Below are 21,647 nucleotides of genomic sequence, written 5' to 3' on the forward strand. Positions count from 1 at the left end.
TTCCTTCTTAGGGACTGAAAAGCATTCCATTGTGTATACAGAGAGATCTATATACTCACATCACATTTTCTTCATTCATTCACTGGTGAACACCTAACTTGATTCCATATTTCAGCTATTGTAAATAATGCTGCAATGAACATGGGAGCACAGATATCTTTTCAACATACTGATGTAATTTCCTTTTGATATATACTACCCTAAAGTGTGATTGCTGGATCATATGGTAGTCCATTTTCAACTTTTTGAGGAACCTTCATACTGTTTTCCACAACAACTGTGCCATTTTATACTCCCCAAAAAAGTGCACCACAGTTCCCTTTGCTCCACACCCATGCCAATGCTTCTTTCATCTTTATTGTTTTCATCTTTTTGATAACGGCCATCCTAAAAGATATAAGGTTTTTTCTCATTGTGGTTTTAATTTGCATTTCCCTGGTGATTAGTAATGTTGAGCATTTTTTCATAAACCTTTTGGCCATTTGTATGTCTTCTTTTGAAAAATGTCTATATAGGTCCTTTGCGTGTATTTTTATTTTTTTGTTTTGTTTTTTTCTGAGACAGGGTCTTATTCTGTTGCCCAGGCTGAAATGCAGTGGTGTGATCATAACTCACTGCAGACTTGACTTCCCAGGCTTAAGTGATCTTGCCATCTCAGCCTCCAAGTAGCTGAGACTACAAGGTGCACCACCACACCCGCCTAATTTTAAAATTTTTGGTAGGCTGGGCGTGGTGGCTCACGCCTGTAACCCCCTGACTTTGGGAGGCCGAGGTGGGTGGATCAACTGAGGTCAGGAGTTCGAGACCAACCTGGCTAACATGGTGAAACCCCATCTCTATTAAAATATAAAATTAGCTGGGTGCGGTGGCTGTAATCCCAGCTACTCGGGAGGCTGAGGCAGGAGAATCGCTTGAACCTGGGAGGTGGAGGTTGCAGTGAGCCGAGATCCAGCCACTACACTCCAGCCTGAACAGGGTCTCACTCTGTCGCCCAGGCTGGTCTTCAACTCCTGGGCTCAAGTGATCCTCCCAAAGTGCTGGGATTACAGGCATGAGCCACTGTACCTGTCCAAATACCTTAACTTTGATGAAGTCTGGTTTGTCTACTTTTTCTTTTGTTGCTCATGCTTTTGTTATCATATCTAAGATCCTTTGCTAAATTTAGTCATAATGATTTACCCCTACATTTAGCTCTGATATTTAGATTGTTGAGTTAATCTGGTGTGGTGTGGTCCAACTTTAATCTTTTGAATGTGGCTACCCAATTGTCCTAGCACTATTTGTTGAAACCTTTGCCCACTGAGTGGTCCTGGCACCCTTGTCAAAGGTCAGTTGACCATAGATATATGGCTTGACTATTTCTGAATCTTAATTCTGTTATACCAATGTTAGCTATCCCTCCCAACTGACAATTAGTGGCTCACACCTGTAATCCTAGCACTTTGGGAGGCTGAGGCAGGTGGATTGCCTGAGCCCAGGAGTTAAGAGATGAGCCTGGGCAACATGGCAAAAACCCATCTGACCAAAACATAATGATAATAATAATACAAAAAAATTAGCTGCACATGCTGATGTGCACCTGTAGTCCCAGCTACTCAGGAGGCTGAGGTGGGAGGATCACCTGCACATGGGAAGTCCAGGCTGCAGCTAGGTGTGATACCACCACTGTTCTCCAGCCTGGGCTACAGAGTGAAACCTGGTTTCAAAAAAATAATAATAATAATAGAAAAGGCCCAAGGACAGAGCCCTGCAGCAATATACAATATTTTCTATTTGGTGTATATTAAAACATTAGTCATGAATCCTAAGAACAACCTGCTTGGTGGAGTTCACTTAACTCTGCTATCATCTAGTCATTATTTCCCCCATGATATGCACAGTGTATCACCAGTATCAATCACTCTGGATTATCACTCTATAAAATACCCTATTGTAATCAAGATAATGTTACCCTAAAAAGAGACTATCAATACAGAGGTAAAAAAGTAAATTAATCACCAATTTTTTAAGTTTTCACATTTTGTTTAATACTTCTTTCTATAATTTATACAGGAAATACACTTACTTGTAATTTTTAGAATCATTTTTCTATTTTATAATTTTAAAAATTTATTTTCTATAATTTATACAAAATTTAACCTATCTTCATGTATTAACTCTTAAATTTCTACTTTATTATCTAGTTTCCACATACTGGTAGACAGACAGCTGAGCCTTTTAAATATTGTTCTTGAGTCTATAATAGTCAATTTAAATTTAATTTTTTTTTTTTTTTTTTGAGGCAGAGTTTCAGTTTGTTGCCCAGGCTGGAGTGCACTGGAGCGTTCTTGGCTCACTGCAACCTCTGCCTCCCGAGTTCAAGTGATTCTCATGCCTCAGTCTCCCAAGTAGCTGGGATTATAGGCACCTGCCACCATGCCCAGCTAATTTTTGTATTTTTAGTAGAGACAAGAGTTTTACCATGTTGGCCAGGCTGGTCTCAAACACCTGACCTCAAGTGATCCGCCTGCCTCAGCCTCCCAAAGTGCTGGGATTACAGGCATGAGCCACCACATCCAGCCTAAATTAATTTTAGAATCAGGTGCAGTGGTACATACCTGTAGTCCCGGCAACCTGGGAAGCTGGGATGGGAGGACTCCCTGAGTCCAGGAGTTCAAGTCCAACTGGGGCAACGCGGCGAGACCCTGTCTCTAAAATAAATAAATAGGCTGGGCATAGTGGCTCATGACTGTAATCCCAGCACTTTGGGAGGCGGAGTCAGGTGGATCACTTGAGGTAGGGGTTTGAGACCAGTCTGGCCAACCTAGTGAAACCCTGTCTCTACAAAAAATATGAAAAAATTAGGGCCAGGTGCAGTGGCTCATGCCTGTAATCCCAGCACTTTGGGAGGGTGAGGCAGGTGGATCACCTCACGTTGGGAGTTCGAGACCAGCCTGATCAACATGGAGAAACCCCATGTCTACTGAAAATACAAAATTAGCCAGGCATGGCGGCGCATGCCTGTAATCCCAGCTACTCAGGAGACTGAGGCAGGAGAATTGCTTGAACCCCAGAGGCAGAGGTTGCAATGAGCTGAGATAGTGCCATTGCACTCTAGCCTGGGCAACAAGAGCAAAACTCTCTCAAAAAAAAAAAAAATTAGCCAGGTGTGGTGGTGTGTGCCTATAATCCCAGCTATTTGGGAGGCTGAGGCAAGAGAATCGCTTAAACTCAGGAGGTGGAGGTCGTAGTGAGCTGAGATAGTGCCACGCACTCCAGCCTGGGCAACATAGTGAGACTCTGTTTCAAAAAATAAATAAATAAATAAATAAGTTAAAAAATTAAATTAATTCTAACATTAGTTCCCTTTTTACTATACAAGTCTTTTTTTGCCTTAATTTTTCCATTTAAAACAAGGTATTTTGTACTTATTATCTATATCACCTACAAGTTGACGGATTTAATTATGAAAATTAAAGTTTTTTTAATTGCCATATACCAATAGAAAATACTAATATTTTATTCAAAATGTGGATGATGAATTTAATTATTATCTGGTAAGACAGCTGATGACAGAAAATATATGTGTTAGATTCAAAGCCCTGTGGAAAATAACATACCTTAGTAAACATCTACAATCACTGAGCTCTGTTACTTGCTTTTCATATTAAGTATTATACATTATTAGGGGTCAAAAAGTCAGCAATCCTTGCAAATGTATTCAATTCTTTTGTCCTTAGTCTTACCTGAAAAGTGCATATACCAGGGTAGCAATCAAAGCGAAACTGACCACAACTGCCACAAGTACTTGGTCGCTTACTCCTTCTATAACTGAATCATCATCCAGTTTCAAACTTTGAACTTCACCTTGATATTTGGCCATTCCAGGTCTAAAATAAGAAGAAACAAGATGAGAGTTACAAATGACACAGTGAAAATGAAATATACTAATAAAAACAATGTAAATATAACTGACTTCTAACATATTTAGTTTCTGATAGGCTGCAATTAAGTACAACTCCAGTAGGGATTCCCCATCATTGAGTTCTTTAAAATTTGCCAGACACGTTATTTTGTGGAGTACAATATTCTATTTCTTTTTCTTTTCTTTCTTTCTTTCTTTTTTTTTTATGGAGTCTTGCTCTGTTGCCAGGCTGGAGTGCAGTGGTATGGATCTCAGCTCACTGCAACCTCCGCCTCCTGGGTTCAAGCAATTCCCCTGCCTCAGCCTCCCAAGTAGCTGGGACTACAGGCGCACACCACTATGCCTGGATAATTTTTTGTATTTTAGTAGAGATGGGGTTTCACCATGTTAGCCAGGATGGTCTCAATCACCTGACCTCGTGATCCACCAGCCTCAGCCTCCCAAAGTGCTGGGATTACAGGCATGAGCCACTGCACCCAGTCAAATTCTATTTCTTTTAAAGAAAACAATTACCATAATTTATCATTTATTTATGTAGTTTTTAAAAATGTTTTTTCCTCTTCAAGCTTAACCCCTTTTAAAAAAAATCCATTCTTGGACCGGATGCAGTGGCTCACGCCTGTAATCCCACCACTATGGGAGGCCAAGGCAGGTGGATCACTTGAGGTCAGAAATTTGAGACCAGCCTGGCCAACATGGTGAAACCCCGTCTCTACTAAAAATACAAAATTTAGCCGGGTGATATGCACCTGTAATCTCAGCTACTCTGGACGCTAAGGCAGGAGAATCGCTTGAACCTGGGAGGCGGAGGTTGCAGTGAGGCCCAGATAGCGCCACTGCACTCCAGCCTGGGAGACAGAGCAAGACCCTGTCCCCCTCCCCGCCAAAAACAATAAATAAATAAAAGCCATTCTTGTCCAACTGCTCTTTTCTTATTCCTGAATAGCAAATAAATTCTCTACATAGATCAGATCCCTCTTCCCCCTCACAGCATGTGTATGTCTTATGGCATTACCCATGTATTGACAGGAAAGAAAATATATTATAGTCTTCTGTAAGCATTCTCATATTCTCTAGCATATACCCTGTACATAATAGGACCTAACAGATATTTGTTTAAATAAAAGTGACTTACCATACTTACAGTGTTAGTAATTTGAAAAGTAAAAGACATTTAGGCTATAGAACATTTATAGTTATACTAAAACTACTTGAAATAATGAAAATTCTGGTGCTTGAAAAACTATTTGCCCACCTGAAACTAAGCTCAGCTTATGGTTCAGAATTCTTTGAACTGCTTGGAATATAGAATCACTTTGATGCTGCATTTCCTTATAAAGAGAAAAGGGAGGATAAGAAACTTTCCTTCCCATACTCTACACTAGAGAAAAATGGTAGTACCCAATTCTATAGGTATGAGGGGAGATAGCCCAATCACACTGGAGTCCAAATATCACAGGTAATTCACATTTTTTTCAGACAAAACAGGAAGTGTCAAAGTCTTATAATACACCTAAAGAGAAATTAAGGAAATATTCAATTAAATATATATGAATAATTAAAATAAAGTTCTGCATTTATGTAACTTACTGAGCTGAAATAAGTTTTATTCAATATCATCACTAGTCAGGTATTTTGAGTATACACGTCTCAACACCTTTGAAAATAATCTGAACTGGCTGCTAGTAAGAAAATTACCGCTCCTGGAAGAAACCTACGCAAACAGATGAAAGGCAGCTTTCATCAGCTTTACACGGAGTAATGGCCTGATACATGCAACTTTTAATGACTGGTTTCAAATAGCCATTACGAAGGGGCACACCAAGAAACTCACAGAAAGAGCTCTAATTGCAGTATTTTTATTCAAAAGAACAGTTAAATGAGCTGCCAATTGAACTGAAGAGCCTCAAATAAGCTAGAGGTGGGCCATGGAGTCAATTTAGATTTTTATTTCATCAGGTTTCCTCTTTTAAAATTAGAGATGCTATAGCTGTTTCAAAAGTCCTAAGGGCAGTGAGAACTACTTGCATCTGCTCAAAGATAACCCAAATGTTATCCCCCATGTCAAGATTTCCAACCTCTAATTATCCCACAGAGCTGTGAAGGTTAAAACAAATTAACAGACTGGGCGAGGTGGCTCACGCCTGAAATCCCAGCACTTTGGGAGGCCCAGGCGGGCGGATCACGAGGTTAGGAGATCGAGACCATCCTGGCTAATACGGTGAAACCCTGTCTGTACTAAAAATACAAGAAATAGCCGGGTGTGGTGGCGGGCACTTGTAGTCCCAGCTGCTCGAGAGGCTGAGGCAGGAGAATGGCGTGAACCCGGGAGGCGGAGCTTGCTGTGAGCGGAGATCTGGCCACTGCACTCCAGCCTGGGCGACTGAGCGAGACTCCATCTCAAAAAAAAAAAAAATTAACAGAGGTGAAAGTGCTTTGTAAGTTAAGTCTATAAACAAATGCACTGTAATTATTCCTACTCACATTTTCTCCTATGCCATACATTTAGGCAGTTTATTATTTTGTACTTAAAAAAATGCATTACATTTGTTTCTATGTCCTTCAAGGTGCGATCAATGGTAATGCAAATAAATTATACTATACAACATATACATATAATTTATATTATATTTGACTACTATGCGATTATGCTTTTTTTTTTTTTTTGAGGCGGAGTCTTGCTTTGTGCCCAGGCTGGAGGGCAGTGACGCGATCTCAGCTCACTGCAAGCTCCGCCTTCTGGGTTCTCCTGCCTTAGCCTCCCGAGTAGCTGGGACCACAGGCGCCGGCCACCATGCCTGGCTAATTTTTTCTATTTTTAGAAGAGACGGGGTTTCACCGTGTTAGCCAGGATGGTCTCGATCTCCTGACCTCGTGATCCACCCACCTCAGCTTCCCAAAGTGCTGGGATTACAGGTGTGAGCCACCGTGCCTGGCCTGCGATTATACTCTTAAAATATTGCTTCATGTACATTTCCAAGAGCTCAGAGATCCAGGATATTTAAGTATTGCATGGCCATATTATTTCATTTGCATCATTTGAGAGCAGATATTCCCAGCAGTGTTGAGAGGAAAAGAGAAGGGCACCGCATTTTCTTGTCCCATGGAAATCCCAACAAAAGCCAGGCTGTCAAATGGAGATCTACTAATGCCGTTTGACCTGCTTGTTGGGGGCTTCTATAGCACAACTTCTGCCATAGTTTCTCATAAAATTGAAGTAAAAAAGCAACTGTAGGTGCTAGTGCCTAAAAATGAGGTATTGTACCATCACTTCAGTTTGGAAAGAGGCTGGTCTGATTTAAAACTCCAGAAGAGAAATAGGAAACAAAATTTCCTACTTGGGGAGATGACATATACCTCAGTCCTGAAAATGAATTCCAAAATCGAGGACTTCTGTTCTCCAACTTTTGTTGTTCAGTCAGTGATTATCCAGAACTAAACAGTGCTGCTGATTCTGTCCAACCATACAGGCTGTAAACTGAAGCCCAAGCAGTTGTTGCTTGGACATGAAGAGCCCTGAATTTTAGTTCCAATTCTGTCACAACAACTGTGTAAAAGTAAATAAAATTTAAAAGTTGTTAGAACCTCTAAAACGCCTTAAGCCTTGAGAGAGATGTGACTATGATCTGGGTCATGTAACAGGTTTACAATTCTGTTTCTTAGATTTTTAGCTTAACTCTTCCTGATTGTTCTTGTTCTATAAACAACTAAGAAAAGACTAAGTCTTTTTTTTAAAAGAGACCAGATCTCCTCCTTCTAACTGCTGATCTTTATTACAGATTAACTGCCTCTTTTATTGTCCTGTATGGAACTCAGACCAGATGGTGCCCCAAACAGGGATCTCATGACAGTTACACTCTTTCTCCCCTAAAAAAGACACCTTGACTAATCAGATCATTATAACTGTACATTAAGCCTTACATTAAGATATTAAAATTCTGTTAAATATAGGATTTTGTCTATATAAACAATCCCAAATGTCTATAACTAAGAGCACTGACTTCCATGCTTTTAAATCTGTCCTTTCCCAGGTGGCCTGTCCTCAACCTTTACACTTAAACTCTCTTTAAACTCAATTTTGACCTTTTAAATTATTTTAGCTTAACAACTGTGACTTTATTTCTTCACTTCCTTCTACTGCTAAATTTCTCTGATTCAGAGTTTCAGAATAGAGAAAAGGCCAGATCAAAGCTAGCATTAGAGTGGTTATCAGTGAGCAGCTGGACTGGCAAAGTCAGACCAACACCCTCCCTAGGACACAGTTTCAGTTTCAATTCTTTCAAGTATGAATTACTTTAACAAGAAAAATAAAGCCAATACTTGCTTCCTCTCTTGGTATGCAAATAGAGCTTCAATGTCCCGTCAGTGACCATTCTCATCTACCACCCAGTCGCTCAGTTTCCTGACGGTGCCTACTCCGGAGGCACCTACACTGACCTAAGTGGCATGACTGGCATGTCAACTGCTAAACACTCTCACTACACCATGAACTTCCTTTTTGAAAAAGATATTGCTCAAATTAATGTTTATAAATTAATTTTTAAAATTTATTTCTTGAGACAGGGTCTTGTTCTGTCACCTAGGCTGGAGTGCAGTGGCGCACCCTTGGCTCACAGCAGCCTCGACCTCCCAGGCTCAATCAATCTTCCTACTGTGACTACAGGCGTGCACCACTAAGCTCAGCTAAAATTTTTTTATTTTTTGTAGAGACGAATTTCACTATCTTGCCCAAGCTGGTCTCGAACTCCTGGGGTCAAGGAATTTGCCCAGCTAGGTCTCCCAAAGTGCTAGGATTACAGGCGTGAAGTAGCATGCCCAGCCAAAAATGTTTATTGGTGCCAAATATTTACAGAATCTACAAGTGACTATAGTTTAGTTTTAGAATATGTAGATACTGTGCTCAATTGCTTCACCTTCAAAATTTATTATTAATCACAGAATGTTAAGCACTTAGTTCCAAGCATATAAAGTAACATCTTACTGGATTTATTTATTTTATTTTTTCACATTATTTGGACATTCAGGCCAGTGCAGTGGCTCATGCCTGTAATCACAGCATTTTGGGATGCCAAGGTGGGTGGATCACTTGAAGCCAGGAGTTCGAGACCAGCCTGGCCAACTTGGTGAAGCCCCATCTTTACTAAAAATACAAAAATTAGCCAGATGTGGTGGCACATGCCTGTAATCCCAGCTACTCGGGAGGCTGAGGAACGAGAATTGCTTGAACCTGGGAGGCAGAGGTTGCAGTGAGCCAAGATCACACCACTGCACTCCAGCCTGGGTGACAGAGCAAGACCCCGTCTCAAAAAACTGCCCAGATTTGATCATTACACATTGTATATATTTGTATGAAAATATCACAGGTACCCCATAAATATGTAAAACTATTACACATTCGTAAAAATTAAAAATACATTTTTAAATAATGAACTCCTTTCAGTCAGGAATCCTTTCTTATTCCTGTTAGTAGTGAGCAGGGTCTTACATGTTGTAGTGGCCACTAAATGTTATTTACATTAAACCCAAAAACGTTATTAAATGCATAAAACATGCAATGTAATCTATTTCATGGTATCCTATAAAATATGAAAAGAAGAGTTACTAATACTCGGTTTTGAACTGTTTTAAAATTTACAAAAACTGAACCCCATCCATCTTGGAAACTGTGCAGTATAACTGATAGAAGTTTGCAAAGAAACTGGCTTTGCTATTGCTCAGCTGGCTACATCTTATTGAGCAGTATCTTCAGACAGCAAAGCAGCACAAGTTCCAGAGTCAGACAGCCCTGGACTTACATAAAGTCTCTGTCGCAGCTTCCTCATATGTAAAAGGCATTAGGTTGAACCATATCAAACTGCCACTCTTTTTGGGGGCAGGCGGTATGGGGGGAAGTGCCTTGCCTTGTGAAGTTTACAATGAGATAATGAAGGTAAGGCATTTAGAATACTGCTTGGCACATCATATAGGCTCTCAGTAAATGGAAGCTACAGTGTTTTGGTTAATATTATTAACAACTGCCAAGGACTCAGCAGAACTACGATAAAAACTAGCCATGCCTGCCCCAGAGCTGCTCCACATAGCATCTCAAACTCTCTTTAATCACAGTTCTAAGTATGTGTTCCCTGAGAAGACAGGATGCAATCTGGAGCACTGTCACACAGGACATGCCCTCTTTAATCCAATAAGCAGCTGTGGGTGAGAACCAGCCTCCAACTAACCGGAGTAAGAGACAGCCAAGACAAGTTCAACTCACCTCTCCTCAGGCATTTCCAAAGTTTTCAGGGAAGGAAAAAAATAAACCACATAGAGAAAATAAGAGAAAAATAGGAAATTCCAGGACTTCCTGGAACAAAGGAGAGAATCTCAGTGCCTTTTTACCCTAAGGCTCATGTAGAAACTTGACAGCCACATGGCTTCTGCAATTACTCACATCCAAACGTTTTTACTAATTTCTTTCATCAAAGATAACTGGAATTACAAAATGAAACCTCCAGAACAACGCAACATCACGCACAAAAGCACTGTGGATATGCAGCCACGCTTGAAAAAGGAGGCTTTAGGTCAATTGTGTCAAAGCCTTGAAAACCCGGGCCACTGGAGGAAGGGTGCTCAGGACAGCACAGCCACAGCCACTCCAGTACGGCCAGCATCTTGTCTGCCCATCTAAAGACAAGCTGCATGTGAGTCCGGCATAAGTCAATGTGACATATACTCACTGACTTCATTTGTTTGCCTACAAGATTATAGGTCACTTAAAAGTGCTAGAAATTTGATAGAAATAACCTGATAAGGAATGTAGGAACTCTAGTTTGACAAATATCCAGAGGCACCAACACGGGAACCAAAGACAGGCAATATACACATGTGTAACTTTTTTTTTTTCCCTCTTGAGACAAAGTCTTGCTCTGTCCTCTGGATGAAGCGCAGTGGCGTGATCTCGGCTCACTGCAACCTCAGCCTCCCACGTTCAAGTGATTCTCCTGCCTCAGCCTCCCAAGTAGCTGGGACTACAGACGCCCGCCACCACGCCCAGCTAATTTTTGTATTTTTAGTAGAGACAGGGTTTCACCATGTTGGCCAGGATCTCTTGACCTCGTGATCCGCTGGCCTTGGCCTCCCAAAGTGCTGGGATTACAGTGGCGAGCCACCGCGCCCGGCCACATATGTGTAATTTCTAAAGGTTTCTCTGCCCTTGGTGTAGGGAAGAATGCTTGAAAAAAAGACCATTGAGAATACTTCAGGTAAGTTTTTTTTTTTTTTACACTTACAAAATGCTAAAGGATCAGGGGTCAACTATCAAGTGGTACTCTGTAAGGCATCCTTAAAAACTCAATGCTGGCTCAGGCTCGGTGGCTCACACTTGTGATCCCAGCACTTTTGGGAGGCCAAGGCGGGCGGATCACTTGAGCCCAGGAGTTTGAGACCAGCCTGGGCAACATAGTGAGACCCCCTCTCTACAAAAAATAAGAAAATTAGCTGAGCATCGTGGCCTGAACCTGTGGTCCCAGCTACTTGGGAGGCTGAGGCACGAAGATCACTTGAGCCCAGGAGACAGATTGCAGTGAACCAAGATTGCGCCACTGTACTCCAGAACAAGATCCTTTCTCAAAAACCACCACCACCACCACCAACAAAACCCCAATCAATGCCGTCTTGGTAGTTTTTTTTTTTTTTTGAGATGGAGTCTCCCTCTGTCGCCCAGACTGGAGTGCAGTGGCCAGATCTCAGCTCACTGCAAGCTCTGCCTCCCGGGTTTATGCCGTTCTCCTGCCTCAGCCTCCCCAGTAGCTGGGACTACAAGCGCCTGCCACCTCGCCTGGCTAGTTTTTTTTTTTTTTGTATTTTTTAGTAGAGACGGGGTTTCACGGGGTTAGCCAGGATGGTCTCGATCTCCTGACCTCGTGATCCGCCCGTCTCGGCCTCCCAAAGTGCTGGGATTACAGGCTTGAGCCACCGCTCCCGGCCTTGTCTTGGTAGTTTTGAGTGCTCAATGAGAAAACCTACTCTCAATGGAAAAAAAAGTGGGGGAAAGGGGTTCCAGGAACTACAAAGCAAAGCGAAAGTGTGCCCTGGGAAGTTAGCTTTGTCGCACTCCAAATAAAAACTCGGCATTGGCTGGTAGTTATGCATACTCTCTGTTTGCATCGACAATTCTCTAAGGACTCCAAGGCGCATGTCCTGGAATTCCAACACATTTGCACTAGGTTCCAGGTACACCAGAATGTTTACAGCCTTGTTCTGAGTAGCATCAGTCTGAACAAAACGCCCACCCAGAGTAGAATGGATTCACTGTTCTATTCGCACTGGAATACTAGGCAACAATGAAAATTACCTATAGATACACAGTACACCAATTTAATACTGATTGAAAACCACAAAACAACACACTGTCATCTACCCGCAAAAGTTCGAAAACAGGCAAAGGAAAACGAGATTGCATGCACACACAGATGATAAAACTGTAAGGAAAAGATCACACTAATCAGGCTGAGAGAATCAGGCTCCGAAAGGAGCACAGGGTATGGGTGAGAAACTCCTGGGGTGCCGGCAATGCCCTTTTCGTTTTTATCTGGGTGTTTTATTAATTCTTCTTTAAACGTGTATGTCGTATGCACTTTTTTGCGTATGCTATATCTGTTAAAAATTTATCGGCAGCCCTGCAGAGAGATCGTGCCTCTAAAGAGGCGGGAGCTCCAGAACGATCCGCCTCGCCATTAAGCGAAGCCAACTCCGAACGCTGAGAAACGCAGGCCCGGGGTCGGCCGGGGTCCTTACGGATTGGCGAACGGGCGCACACCCCTCCTGCATTAAGGAGAGTTCTCAGGGTCCCGTTCCGAGCGACCCTAGAGGGAGCGGCGGTGTCCTCGCCGCCGGCCAAGCCCACTACAGCCGCTCTCCGCGTCGGCCCCTCCACTGTCGCCGGCGACTCCGGACAGCCGCGGAGCGATTCTGGGGCTTCCAGAGGAGGGCGGGGAGGAGGGGGGGAAGAGGCGGCGATTCCCGCCGACCCGCAGAGCCTCGGCGGCCAGAGCGACCCCAAGACGGCCAGGCCCCGCCGTCCGCGGCTCCGCTGGCCCCGATAGGGTGGGCGTGGCCGCCGCGCGCCGGACGTACCTCTCCACCGCGAAGGAACTACCTCGCCAGTTCCCGGTGACAGAGGACAGATTATTTCCGGGACCGCTCCCGCCACCCCTCCCGGGCAACCCAGTACACGTCCCCTTTCTAATTTGGAGTGCGGGTGCGGGCGCACGCGCACTGCCGAGCTTCCGCGAGGGCGCGACCGAACGGCGGAGGAAGACCCGCCGCCGCAGCCTCCAGGGCGGGGCGCGTGCTCGTGCGCGCGCGCGCCTCGACACGCAGCGAGCTGGTGGCGGGGGCGCGCGCGGCGGCGGCGGCGGCGGCGGCGCGGGTCGGCCGGGGCGCGAGCGTGCGCAGTGGCTCCTCGGCCGCGGCTCCAGCCAGGGCGGCGGCGCCGGGGAGGAGCGGTGTGGGCGGCCGGGGGCGGGGACGCGAGCCGGCGGGCGTGGCCGGAGTCGCGCGCGGTTGGCGCGCGGTCCCGATTGAAAAGAGAAGGAGGGGCGCCGGGGGTGACGGTGCGAGCCGCTGCCAGCGCTGGGCGAGAGTCGGCGGCCGAATCCGAGGAGCAAGCGGGCCTGAGGCCGAGTCAGCTGCGCAGGCCCCCGGATCCCCCCACCGAGCGGCGGCGGTGTCTGGCCAGGCGGGAGGCGCTGCCCGGCCGCGGCGGGGAAGATGTTCAGCGTAGAGTCGCTGGAGCGGGCGGAGCTGTGCGAGAGCCTCCTCACTTGGGTATGTGGGGGCCGCGGGCTGGCGGGAAGACCCCATCCCCCCCACCTACCGGGACCCTCCACGCGCGGCCCGGGGGGCGAGCGCTGCGGGCGAAGGTTCCGTCACATCCGGGGCCCGGGGCGGGCGGGGCGAGGAGGCTTGGCCCAGGGTCCGAGAGAAACTTGCCGGGCCTGAGGCTTCCTACTCCGGGCGGACCCCGGCCAGGGCTGGGCTGGGGACGCGGCGGGCGACTCTGGGATCCGCGCGGCTCCTCGCAGCTGGGGCTGCGCCGAGCTCCGGGGGCGGCCGAGCCTGACTGCCCCGCGCCCGGGACCCGCCGCGGCTCCTCGCCTTTGTTGCAGCGTTCGCGGAGGACGGGCCCGGCCCCGGCCCGGGAACTGATAGCACCTGTGAGGGAGCGTGGGGAGAATGCGGGAGGCGCCCGGGGACCCAGTTTCCGATGCGAGGCGCCGCTGGGGATGGGAGTGAGCGAGGGGCGGACGCCTGTCAGAGGCGTCGGGCAGACGTTTAAAGGACTCTGGAGGTGTCTGGGCGTCAACAATGGAACTCGAAGGCCTTGGGGTACAGCGTGTGGGATTCTGATTTTGAATTCTTAAACGGTTTTAGATTTCTCACACTTTGAAGTAAATACACACTCACCTCTCACGTCAGCGGCCGCTCCTTCCTGAAGCCGGGTCTTCAGGACGCGGCCGGGGAACCGACGCCCGGGTTCTAGTCGTTCTTGCCGCGGCGTCGGCCGCGGAGGGAGAGGGATGCGCAGAGCCGGGGCGGACCTCGCGCTGCCTTCGGGAGCCTCCGTTTCACTCATTGCTGAGAATGTTAATTAAATGTTTACGGATGTGTTTATGGAGGCGACTACAGCATTTGTATTACTTTTAAAGGTAAAATACGGATGTGAGAGAAATTCTGTTTAGCGGTGTCTTGGGTTACGAGTCAGGATCCTTGGAGTGTAGACGTCACGATCCTGTGCAAGGCACTTTGCTGGAAAGACTGGAGAAGTATTGCCTTACGTTGGTTGTTAAAAAAATTAGTAAAAATAGTCTGAGGTTTTTATAATTTGGCTACGTCACGAATCAATTTCTGTCCTTGAAACATAGACTTGGTAGAGCTTGCGTAGCCAGTTGCATATCAGACCATTTCGGGGATTTCACATCTTTAGCAGCAGTATGTAGTTAGCATGCAGCTTACACTTCTGATGAGTTCTGCCTCCAGGCAAGGAGATGGCTTTCACTGCTGTATTTCAGAAGAGAGGAAAACTGGTAAGTTGCATAATGTGGCCGAGGTTTGACTAGGCAGGGGAGAGAGAGAGGAAAGAATTACTAAATTCTTTGATATTGTGGAAGGAATAGATTTGGCAGAATCTGTACATCTGTAAACAGAGTGCTGAGAAACTTAAGATTTAAGTTTTTGAGTGTGCAAGTAGTGCTTTGTGCTAGAAAAAGAAGCAAGAAGGCAAAGATGAAGCTAATTGAATCTAAGTAGGGCTACATTGTTTAAAATCTGGGAGGGGGGGGAAGACATGGAAATAAAGAGGTGTACAGAGGTTCCTTAACTTGCGATGGGGTTACATCCCGGTAAACCCATCATAAGTTGAAAATACTGTAAGTTGAAAATGCATTTCATACGCCTAACCGTCCAAACATCGTAGCTTAGACTGGCCTACCTTAAACGTGCTCAGAACACTTACCTTAGTCTACAGTTGGACAAAATATCTACCACAAAACGTATTTTATAATAAAGTGTTGAATATCTGATGCACTTTATTAAGCATTGTACTGAAAATGAAAAATATAATGGCTGTATGGGTACTCAGAGTATGGTTTCTACTGAATGTGTATCTCTTGCGTCATTGTAAAGTTGAAAAGTCTCAAGTTAAACCATCCTAAGCTGGGGACCGTCTGTATTTGAATGGCATCCACAAAATATGGTACGTAGTAATTGCGTTTATTTAAGTGAGAAATGCTGATAAAAATATAGAGGAAAAATCTTAGAAGTTTGAAGGGCTACTGACAGAACCTGACAACATGAGAGAATCTATTTAGAATCTCCTAAAATGTCAAGAAAACGGGTAATCCACATTATCAGCTGTAGAGAGGTCAGGGAGTGTGGTATCGTAGAATAGTCTTTTTGAAATGTCACTGGAAACTCATCAATGAAAATTTCTGGATAAGATTAGAGATTATCAGTGACAAAACTGGAGGGCAGTGTTCTTGAAGATGTACAGTTCTAAGATTTGGAAACACTTTAAAACACGTTTCAAAATAGAGTTTAAATGCTGGGTTTGTTTTCTTTTAGCTGTCATTATAAAAAGCAGAATAAATGTTTCAATGAGCAATGTTTGATGACATTTAAATGTATAATATCACCCCTCCTATCTGTAAGCCAGATTAATGCTAAGTACAATTCTAAAACCAAATGCAAGCAAAAATGTACACTCCAAAGAAAAGACTCATTTAGATTAATTTTCTTGATTTTATGTCAACTTCTAGTCAATTTGGTTGTGTGGGGGGTTTTGCTCTCACACAGTAAGCTAGAAGGTGACTGTGACACTCAGCAAAATGCAGACAACTGTCAAGAGACAGACAAGATCCAAGAGCTGAGTGATTCCGTCTTTGGGATGACAGCCTTATGTACTTTTAGAGCCTCCATGTTCAATTTTTGAAGATCATAATTATATTCCTGAGTATCAGATAAAAGTTTGTTTTCACTACATAGCATTTAGTTTGAGATTGGACAGATGTATATAGTACATTTTAGAAATTATTCCTCTAGAAATGGCTAAAGTAATAAAAGCTCAAGCACTTAAAGGGATGATTCTGTCACCTATACAGAACTCAATGGAACGTCTCATTGCCTCACATGGTGGATAAATTGCCCTTTTATCAGACAGCCTACTGGCCCAAGAACCATATAGTTCCAAATTTTTGTTGAAAGAGAGTTACAGTTAAGTATCATCCTACCAAGGGGAAACATCTTAAGCTTAAATTCCAAATCAAAGTTTATTCAAGCAAGTTCAGCAGGACATGCTTGAAAATTTCCACTGTGTCTCCTCTCCACCCTCTGAGTCAAAATCTGCCCTGCCTACTACATCTGTCAAGCCTAATTTCTTGAACTGTACGTGAATCTCAATGAAGAAATAGGACTTTTCCAGGTTTTAGAGACTGAAAAACAAAGTCTTCGATGTTACCGGGTTATGACCAAAAAAAGTCGTCACATAGGTTCAGTACACTTTGGGGTAATCTAACAACATTAATATATTCTTATTGTTTTCATATTACTTATTTGGCAGCCTATAAAATGCATACTAGTGTATAGAATTGGGGGTGGTATAATTATTATGGTGGTATCTCCCCCATTCCATCCTCCTCTGCCTAACTCGATTCTGCCAACAACTTTTGTCCTCTAATGGAAGAATAAGTCACTGCTGTACAAAAGTTAAAGTACTTTAAAAGATAGTATAGCCTAAGAGTACATACAGATTCTGACATTAGGCAGCCTGGGTTCAAATCCTGGTTTTGTTCTATACTAACTGTAGGTGACTTTGTAACTTTACCTCTGTGTTTTGATTGCGTTGATATTTAACTTTATGTTTGCTGACTTCAGAGATTCTCATGCTTTAGTGTTGATCTGCATCATCTGGAAAGCTTGCTAAAGCGCGGATGCCCAGAGTTGCTAGTTTTGTAGGTCTGGGCTGGGCCTGAGATTTTGCATTTCTAATAGGTTCCCAGGTGATGCCATTGTTGGTGATGCAGGGACCACATTTTGAGAACCATGACTCTAGAAAATTATTTGACATTTTGCACTGGACAGTTCTTTGCTGTGGGCACTGCACTATGTGTTACGTTTAATAGTAGCATCCCATTGCCTCAACCAGCTAGATGACAATAGCACCCAACTCACAGCCAAAAATGTCTCCTCCGGAGCAAAATTATCCATTACTCTAGAGATAGTAATTCCAGGTGATCTCATGCTTTACTCTTTTCATGCTTTTGTTGGGGAGGGGGAGGTAGAAGTTGGGTGGTGGTAATAGAGCTTCTTGGAATTAAAAGAAAGATTAGAACCCTTCAGGTAGAGAGTTTCATGCCTTAATGCAGTTAGGTGCAATTGTCTTTCAGTTTTACTGTATTGCTATCCCGAAATACTCCATAGATGTCCGCTCAGAGAACTGGTATGTGACAGATTCTTAAAAATTAAGGTACAGTTTACATACCATAAAATTCATCCATTTGAAGTGTATACTTTATTGGTTTTTAGTATGATCACAAGATTGTGCAGTCATCATGACTATCTAGTTCCAAGAACACTTTCATCACCCCAAAAATAAACTCTGTAGGGGATAAATTTTCTTTAGGATCTGTTTCACTTTGGTCTTGCAGCAGAGGTGGACATCTCTGACCCTTATGAGCAACTATGTACCTCCAGGGCTAATACAGAGAAAATAGTTGAATAAAACCACGTTTTAAAAACAAATGAAAATTTAGCTTTCCCTAAGTCCCAAGAGAAAAAACAGATCAAGTCTTCTTTTTTTGGAGGTGGAGTCTTGCCCTGTTGCCCAGGCTGGAGTGCAGTGGCACAGTCTCAGCTCACTGCAGCCTCTACCTCCTGGGTTCAGGCAATTCTCCTGCCTCAGCCTCCCTGGTGGCTGGGATTACAGGCATGCACCATCACGCCTGGCTAATTTTTGTATTTTTTAGTAGAGACGGGTTTCACTATGTTGGCCAGGCTGGGCTCGAACTCCTGACCTCAGAAGATCTGCCAGCCTTGGCTTCCCAAAGTTCTGGGATTGCAGGCATGAGCCACCGCGCTGGGCCCAGATCAAGTCTTAACAACCAAGTTACTTGCTTTTTTGAATTACCTGTTTGTTGAGTTGCTGCTTCTGATTGGCCAGAGTCTGGTTTCCAATCTTGCATCCCTTCCCTTTAGTAGTACTTTAGATCATAGGATTCCAAATGCCAAACCAGTGCCCAGCTGTGTAAGAATTATTTGATGAGCTTGTTAAAAATAGATCCCCAGCTTCCTACACACAGATTCTGATTCAGTAGGGGGAGCCAAGAAATGTGTATATTCTTTCTCTCTCTCTCTCTTTTAAGACAGTCTCACTCTATTGCCCAGGCTGAAGCGCAGTGGTGCAATCACAGCTCACTGCAGTCCTGACCCCCCCGGGCTCAAGTGATCCTCCCACCTCAGCCTCCTGAATAGCAGAGACTATAGGCATGAGCCACCACACCCAGCTAGTTTTTGTATTTTTTGTAGAGACAGAGTTTTGCCATGTTTTTCAGCATGGTCTCAAATTCCTGGGCTCAAGTGATCCTCCATCTTTGACCTCCCATAGTGCTGGGATTACAGATATAAGCCACCATGCCCAGCCAAAATGTGTATTTTCAAAATGGAAATCTCCCCGATGATTCCCCTGCACACCCAGGTTTGGGACCATTGCTTTAGATTTTGCAAAATACCTCATGGGCATTCATTCTGAAGCAACACACCCTTCTATAAGCTATTTTTTCCCCAATCTTTCTTTATATGAAAAAACTGATATTGAGAGAGATGAAATAGCCTGTCCAAATTTACAGGGCAAAAGTAGGGATTAGAATTAGCTCCTTTCATTCAAAGTGGCGTTCACTGAGGGCTTGTTCGTATCAGGCATTGTGCTGAGGTCAGTGATAAAGAGAAGAATGAGACATGGTCCTCACTGCTGCCCCTATTTTTCCTTCTAAACAAACCTACAAGAAAGAGATTGGTTTTTTTTTTTGAAAATGGGTCATAGACTTAGCAACTATAAAATGAAAGCAAGTGCTTATTTCTTTTACTAGTGAGCAGGCAGCTGGAGATAGTATGGAGTAAAATTCAAAATCAGTTCCCACAGATGGTGTTTATTTGTTTCATTTATTCATTTACTAATCATTTATTGCATCTCTACCAGGTATTAGGTTTATGTCAGGGTAGCTTGGAAGGATCTTCTTATCACCTTTCCAAATAGACACTTAAGTAAAAACTTGCTATGAGGATCTTTAAGATAATTCCCTGGGCCTCTACCACCATAACTGTCTCTACCTGCAAGACTCTCCTATATTATATATGAAGAAGCTACTGACTGTACTGTTAATAGTTGTCTTATTTATTTATTTATTTATTTTGAGACGGGGTCTTGCCCTGTCGCCCAGGTTGGAGTGCAATGGGGCGATCTCGGCCCACTGTAAGCTCCGCCTCCCGGGCTCATGCCATTCTCCTGCCTCAACCTCCCGAGTAGCTGGGACTACAGGCACCCACCACTGTGCCCGGCTAATTTTTTGTATTTTTAGTAGAGATGGGGTTTCTCTACTAAAGTAGAGACCTCATTTTAGTAGAGACCTCATTTATCAAATCTTTAAAAGACAGCTATTGACTGGGCGCGGTGGCTCACGCCTGTAATCCCAGCACTTTGGGAGGCCAAGGCAGGTGGATCATGAGGTCAGGAGATTGAGACCTTCCTCGCCAACATGGTGAAACCCCGTCTCTACTAAAAATACAAAAAATTAGCCTGGCACGGTGGTGGGCACCTGTAGTCCCAGCTACCCTGGAGGCTGAGGCAGGAGAAGGGCGCGAACCCCGGAGGCGCAGCTTGCAGTGGGCCGAGATTGCGCCACTGCACTCCAGCCTGGGCGACAAAGCGAGACACTGTCTCGAAAAAAAAAAAAAAGATTTGATAATTGATACGGTGCAGAGAAGTAGCCACTCATCCACCCTTAGTAAGAGAATAAATTGCTGCAGTGTATATTTAGGGCAGTTTGATAGTTTTATCAAAAACCTTAAAATGTTCATACACTTTTTGACTTAGCAATTTTACTTCTTTTCAAACCCAATAAATAAAAATATGTGTGAAGACATATGGTCACCTGAGTGATATTCCCAGTATTCCCATTGTCAGTACTGAGTTTAGTTTCATCGATGTTAATATGTAAACCTACTCAAATGGGTCTCCCTGTCTCTTTCCCTTTACTCCTTCCTTCATACTGCAGCCGGTATGATCTTTTTTTTTTCTTTTTTCTTTTTTTTTGTGATCTCGCTCTGTCGCCCAGGCTGGAGTGCAGTGGGTGGCATGAACTTGACTCACTGCAACCTCCGTCTCCCGGGTTCAAGCGATTCTCCTGTATCAGCCTCCTGAGTAGCTTGGACTACAAGTTCGTGCCATCACGCCTGGTTAATTTTTTGTATTTTTAGTGAAGAGACAGGATTTCACTGTGTTAGCCAGGATGGTCTTGATCTCCTGACCTCGTGATCCGCCCGCCTCGGCCTCCCAAAGTGCTGGGATTACAGGCATGAGCCATTGCCCCCGGCCAGATTTTATATTAATACAATGCAAACCTCATGGCTTACTCTCCTGGTTCAAATCCTTTGTTTACTTTATTCAAAGGATAAGGTCCTAATGTGGCTTCTAAGGTTTTACATGTTAATTCTTCAGTTTTTTGCCCTGTCTTTCACCGTTTTATTTTTCCCCTGTTCTGTCTCTTCCTCTAATTCTTACCCCTACCCAATCTATACCAAGCTGCTCTTCATACCTAGATTGCATCCCACTCTCCCTTCTCATCTTTGTGCCTGCTGTTGACACTTCTATTATACTGTTTCATTTTTCCTAGTTGTAAGTTCTATGACAGGATGGCCTGTGTCTATTCTCAGGGATTGATTTCCTGCTAAATCCTGAGTACACTACTGGGTATAATCATTGTTGGCTCAGCTACATTTTTTTACTTTGAGAGATAATTTATACTGTTAGGGAAAGTACATTTCTTGGCTACATCATGTTGATTAGTACAAAGTTTCAGAATATATTTGAAACCAAAATGAAGTGAGTATTTAACTTAACTATTCTAAGAGTGACTTCTACATCTTTATAAACATATTTGACCTCCGAGTAACAGAAACTGGAACCTCACCAGGCGTAAATAATAAATGAATT

At 44.0% G+C, this 21,647-nt stretch overlaps 2 protein-coding genes across 12 annotated transcripts in view; one reads left to right on the forward strand and one right to left on the reverse strand.

The window, feature by feature from the left end:
• RNF170 (ring finger protein 170) overlaps positions 1-14,230 on the reverse strand; it is a 46,947-nt gene extending 32,717 nt beyond the window's left edge. For 2 of the 9 annotated variants that reach the window (XM_077943574.1, XM_015145267.3), the window contains exons 1-2: positions 13,019-13,238; positions 3,726-3,869 (exon numbers count right to left, since the gene is read on the reverse strand). Coding sequence is in view for 6 of the 9 variants with exons in the window: in XM_015145267.3 (XP_015000753.1) it covers positions 3,726-3,862 (137 nt within the window). In the remaining 3 variants the exon portion in view is untranslated. Of the gene's footprint in view, positions 1-2,597; positions 3,269-3,725; positions 3,870-5,159; positions 5,236-7,261; positions 7,452-12,679; positions 13,239-13,760 lie in introns of those variants that run through there. The other 7 variants (XM_077943573.1, XM_077943571.1, XM_028852640.2 and 4 more) reach the window with 7 other exon arrangements.
• The window catches only part of HOOK3 (hook microtubule tethering protein 3), a 125,310-nt gene continuing 117,164 nt past the window's right edge, over positions 13,502-21,647 (forward strand). For all 3 annotated transcript variants that reach the window (XR_013397263.1, XM_015145265.3, XM_077943570.1), the window contains exon 1: positions 13,502-13,711. Coding sequence is in view for 2 of the 3 variants with exons in the window: in XM_015145265.3 (XP_015000751.2) it covers positions 13,655-13,711 (57 nt within the window). In the remaining variant the exon portion in view is untranslated. The remainder of the gene's footprint in view (positions 13,712-21,647) is intronic.

This window comes from Macaca mulatta, chromosome 8 (genome assembly GCF_049350105.2).
Source record: "Macaca mulatta isolate MMU2019108-1 chromosome 8, T2T-MMU8v2.0, whole genome shotgun sequence".
NCBI classification, from domain to species: domain Eukaryota; kingdom Metazoa; phylum Chordata; class Mammalia; order Primates; family Cercopithecidae; genus Macaca; species Macaca mulatta.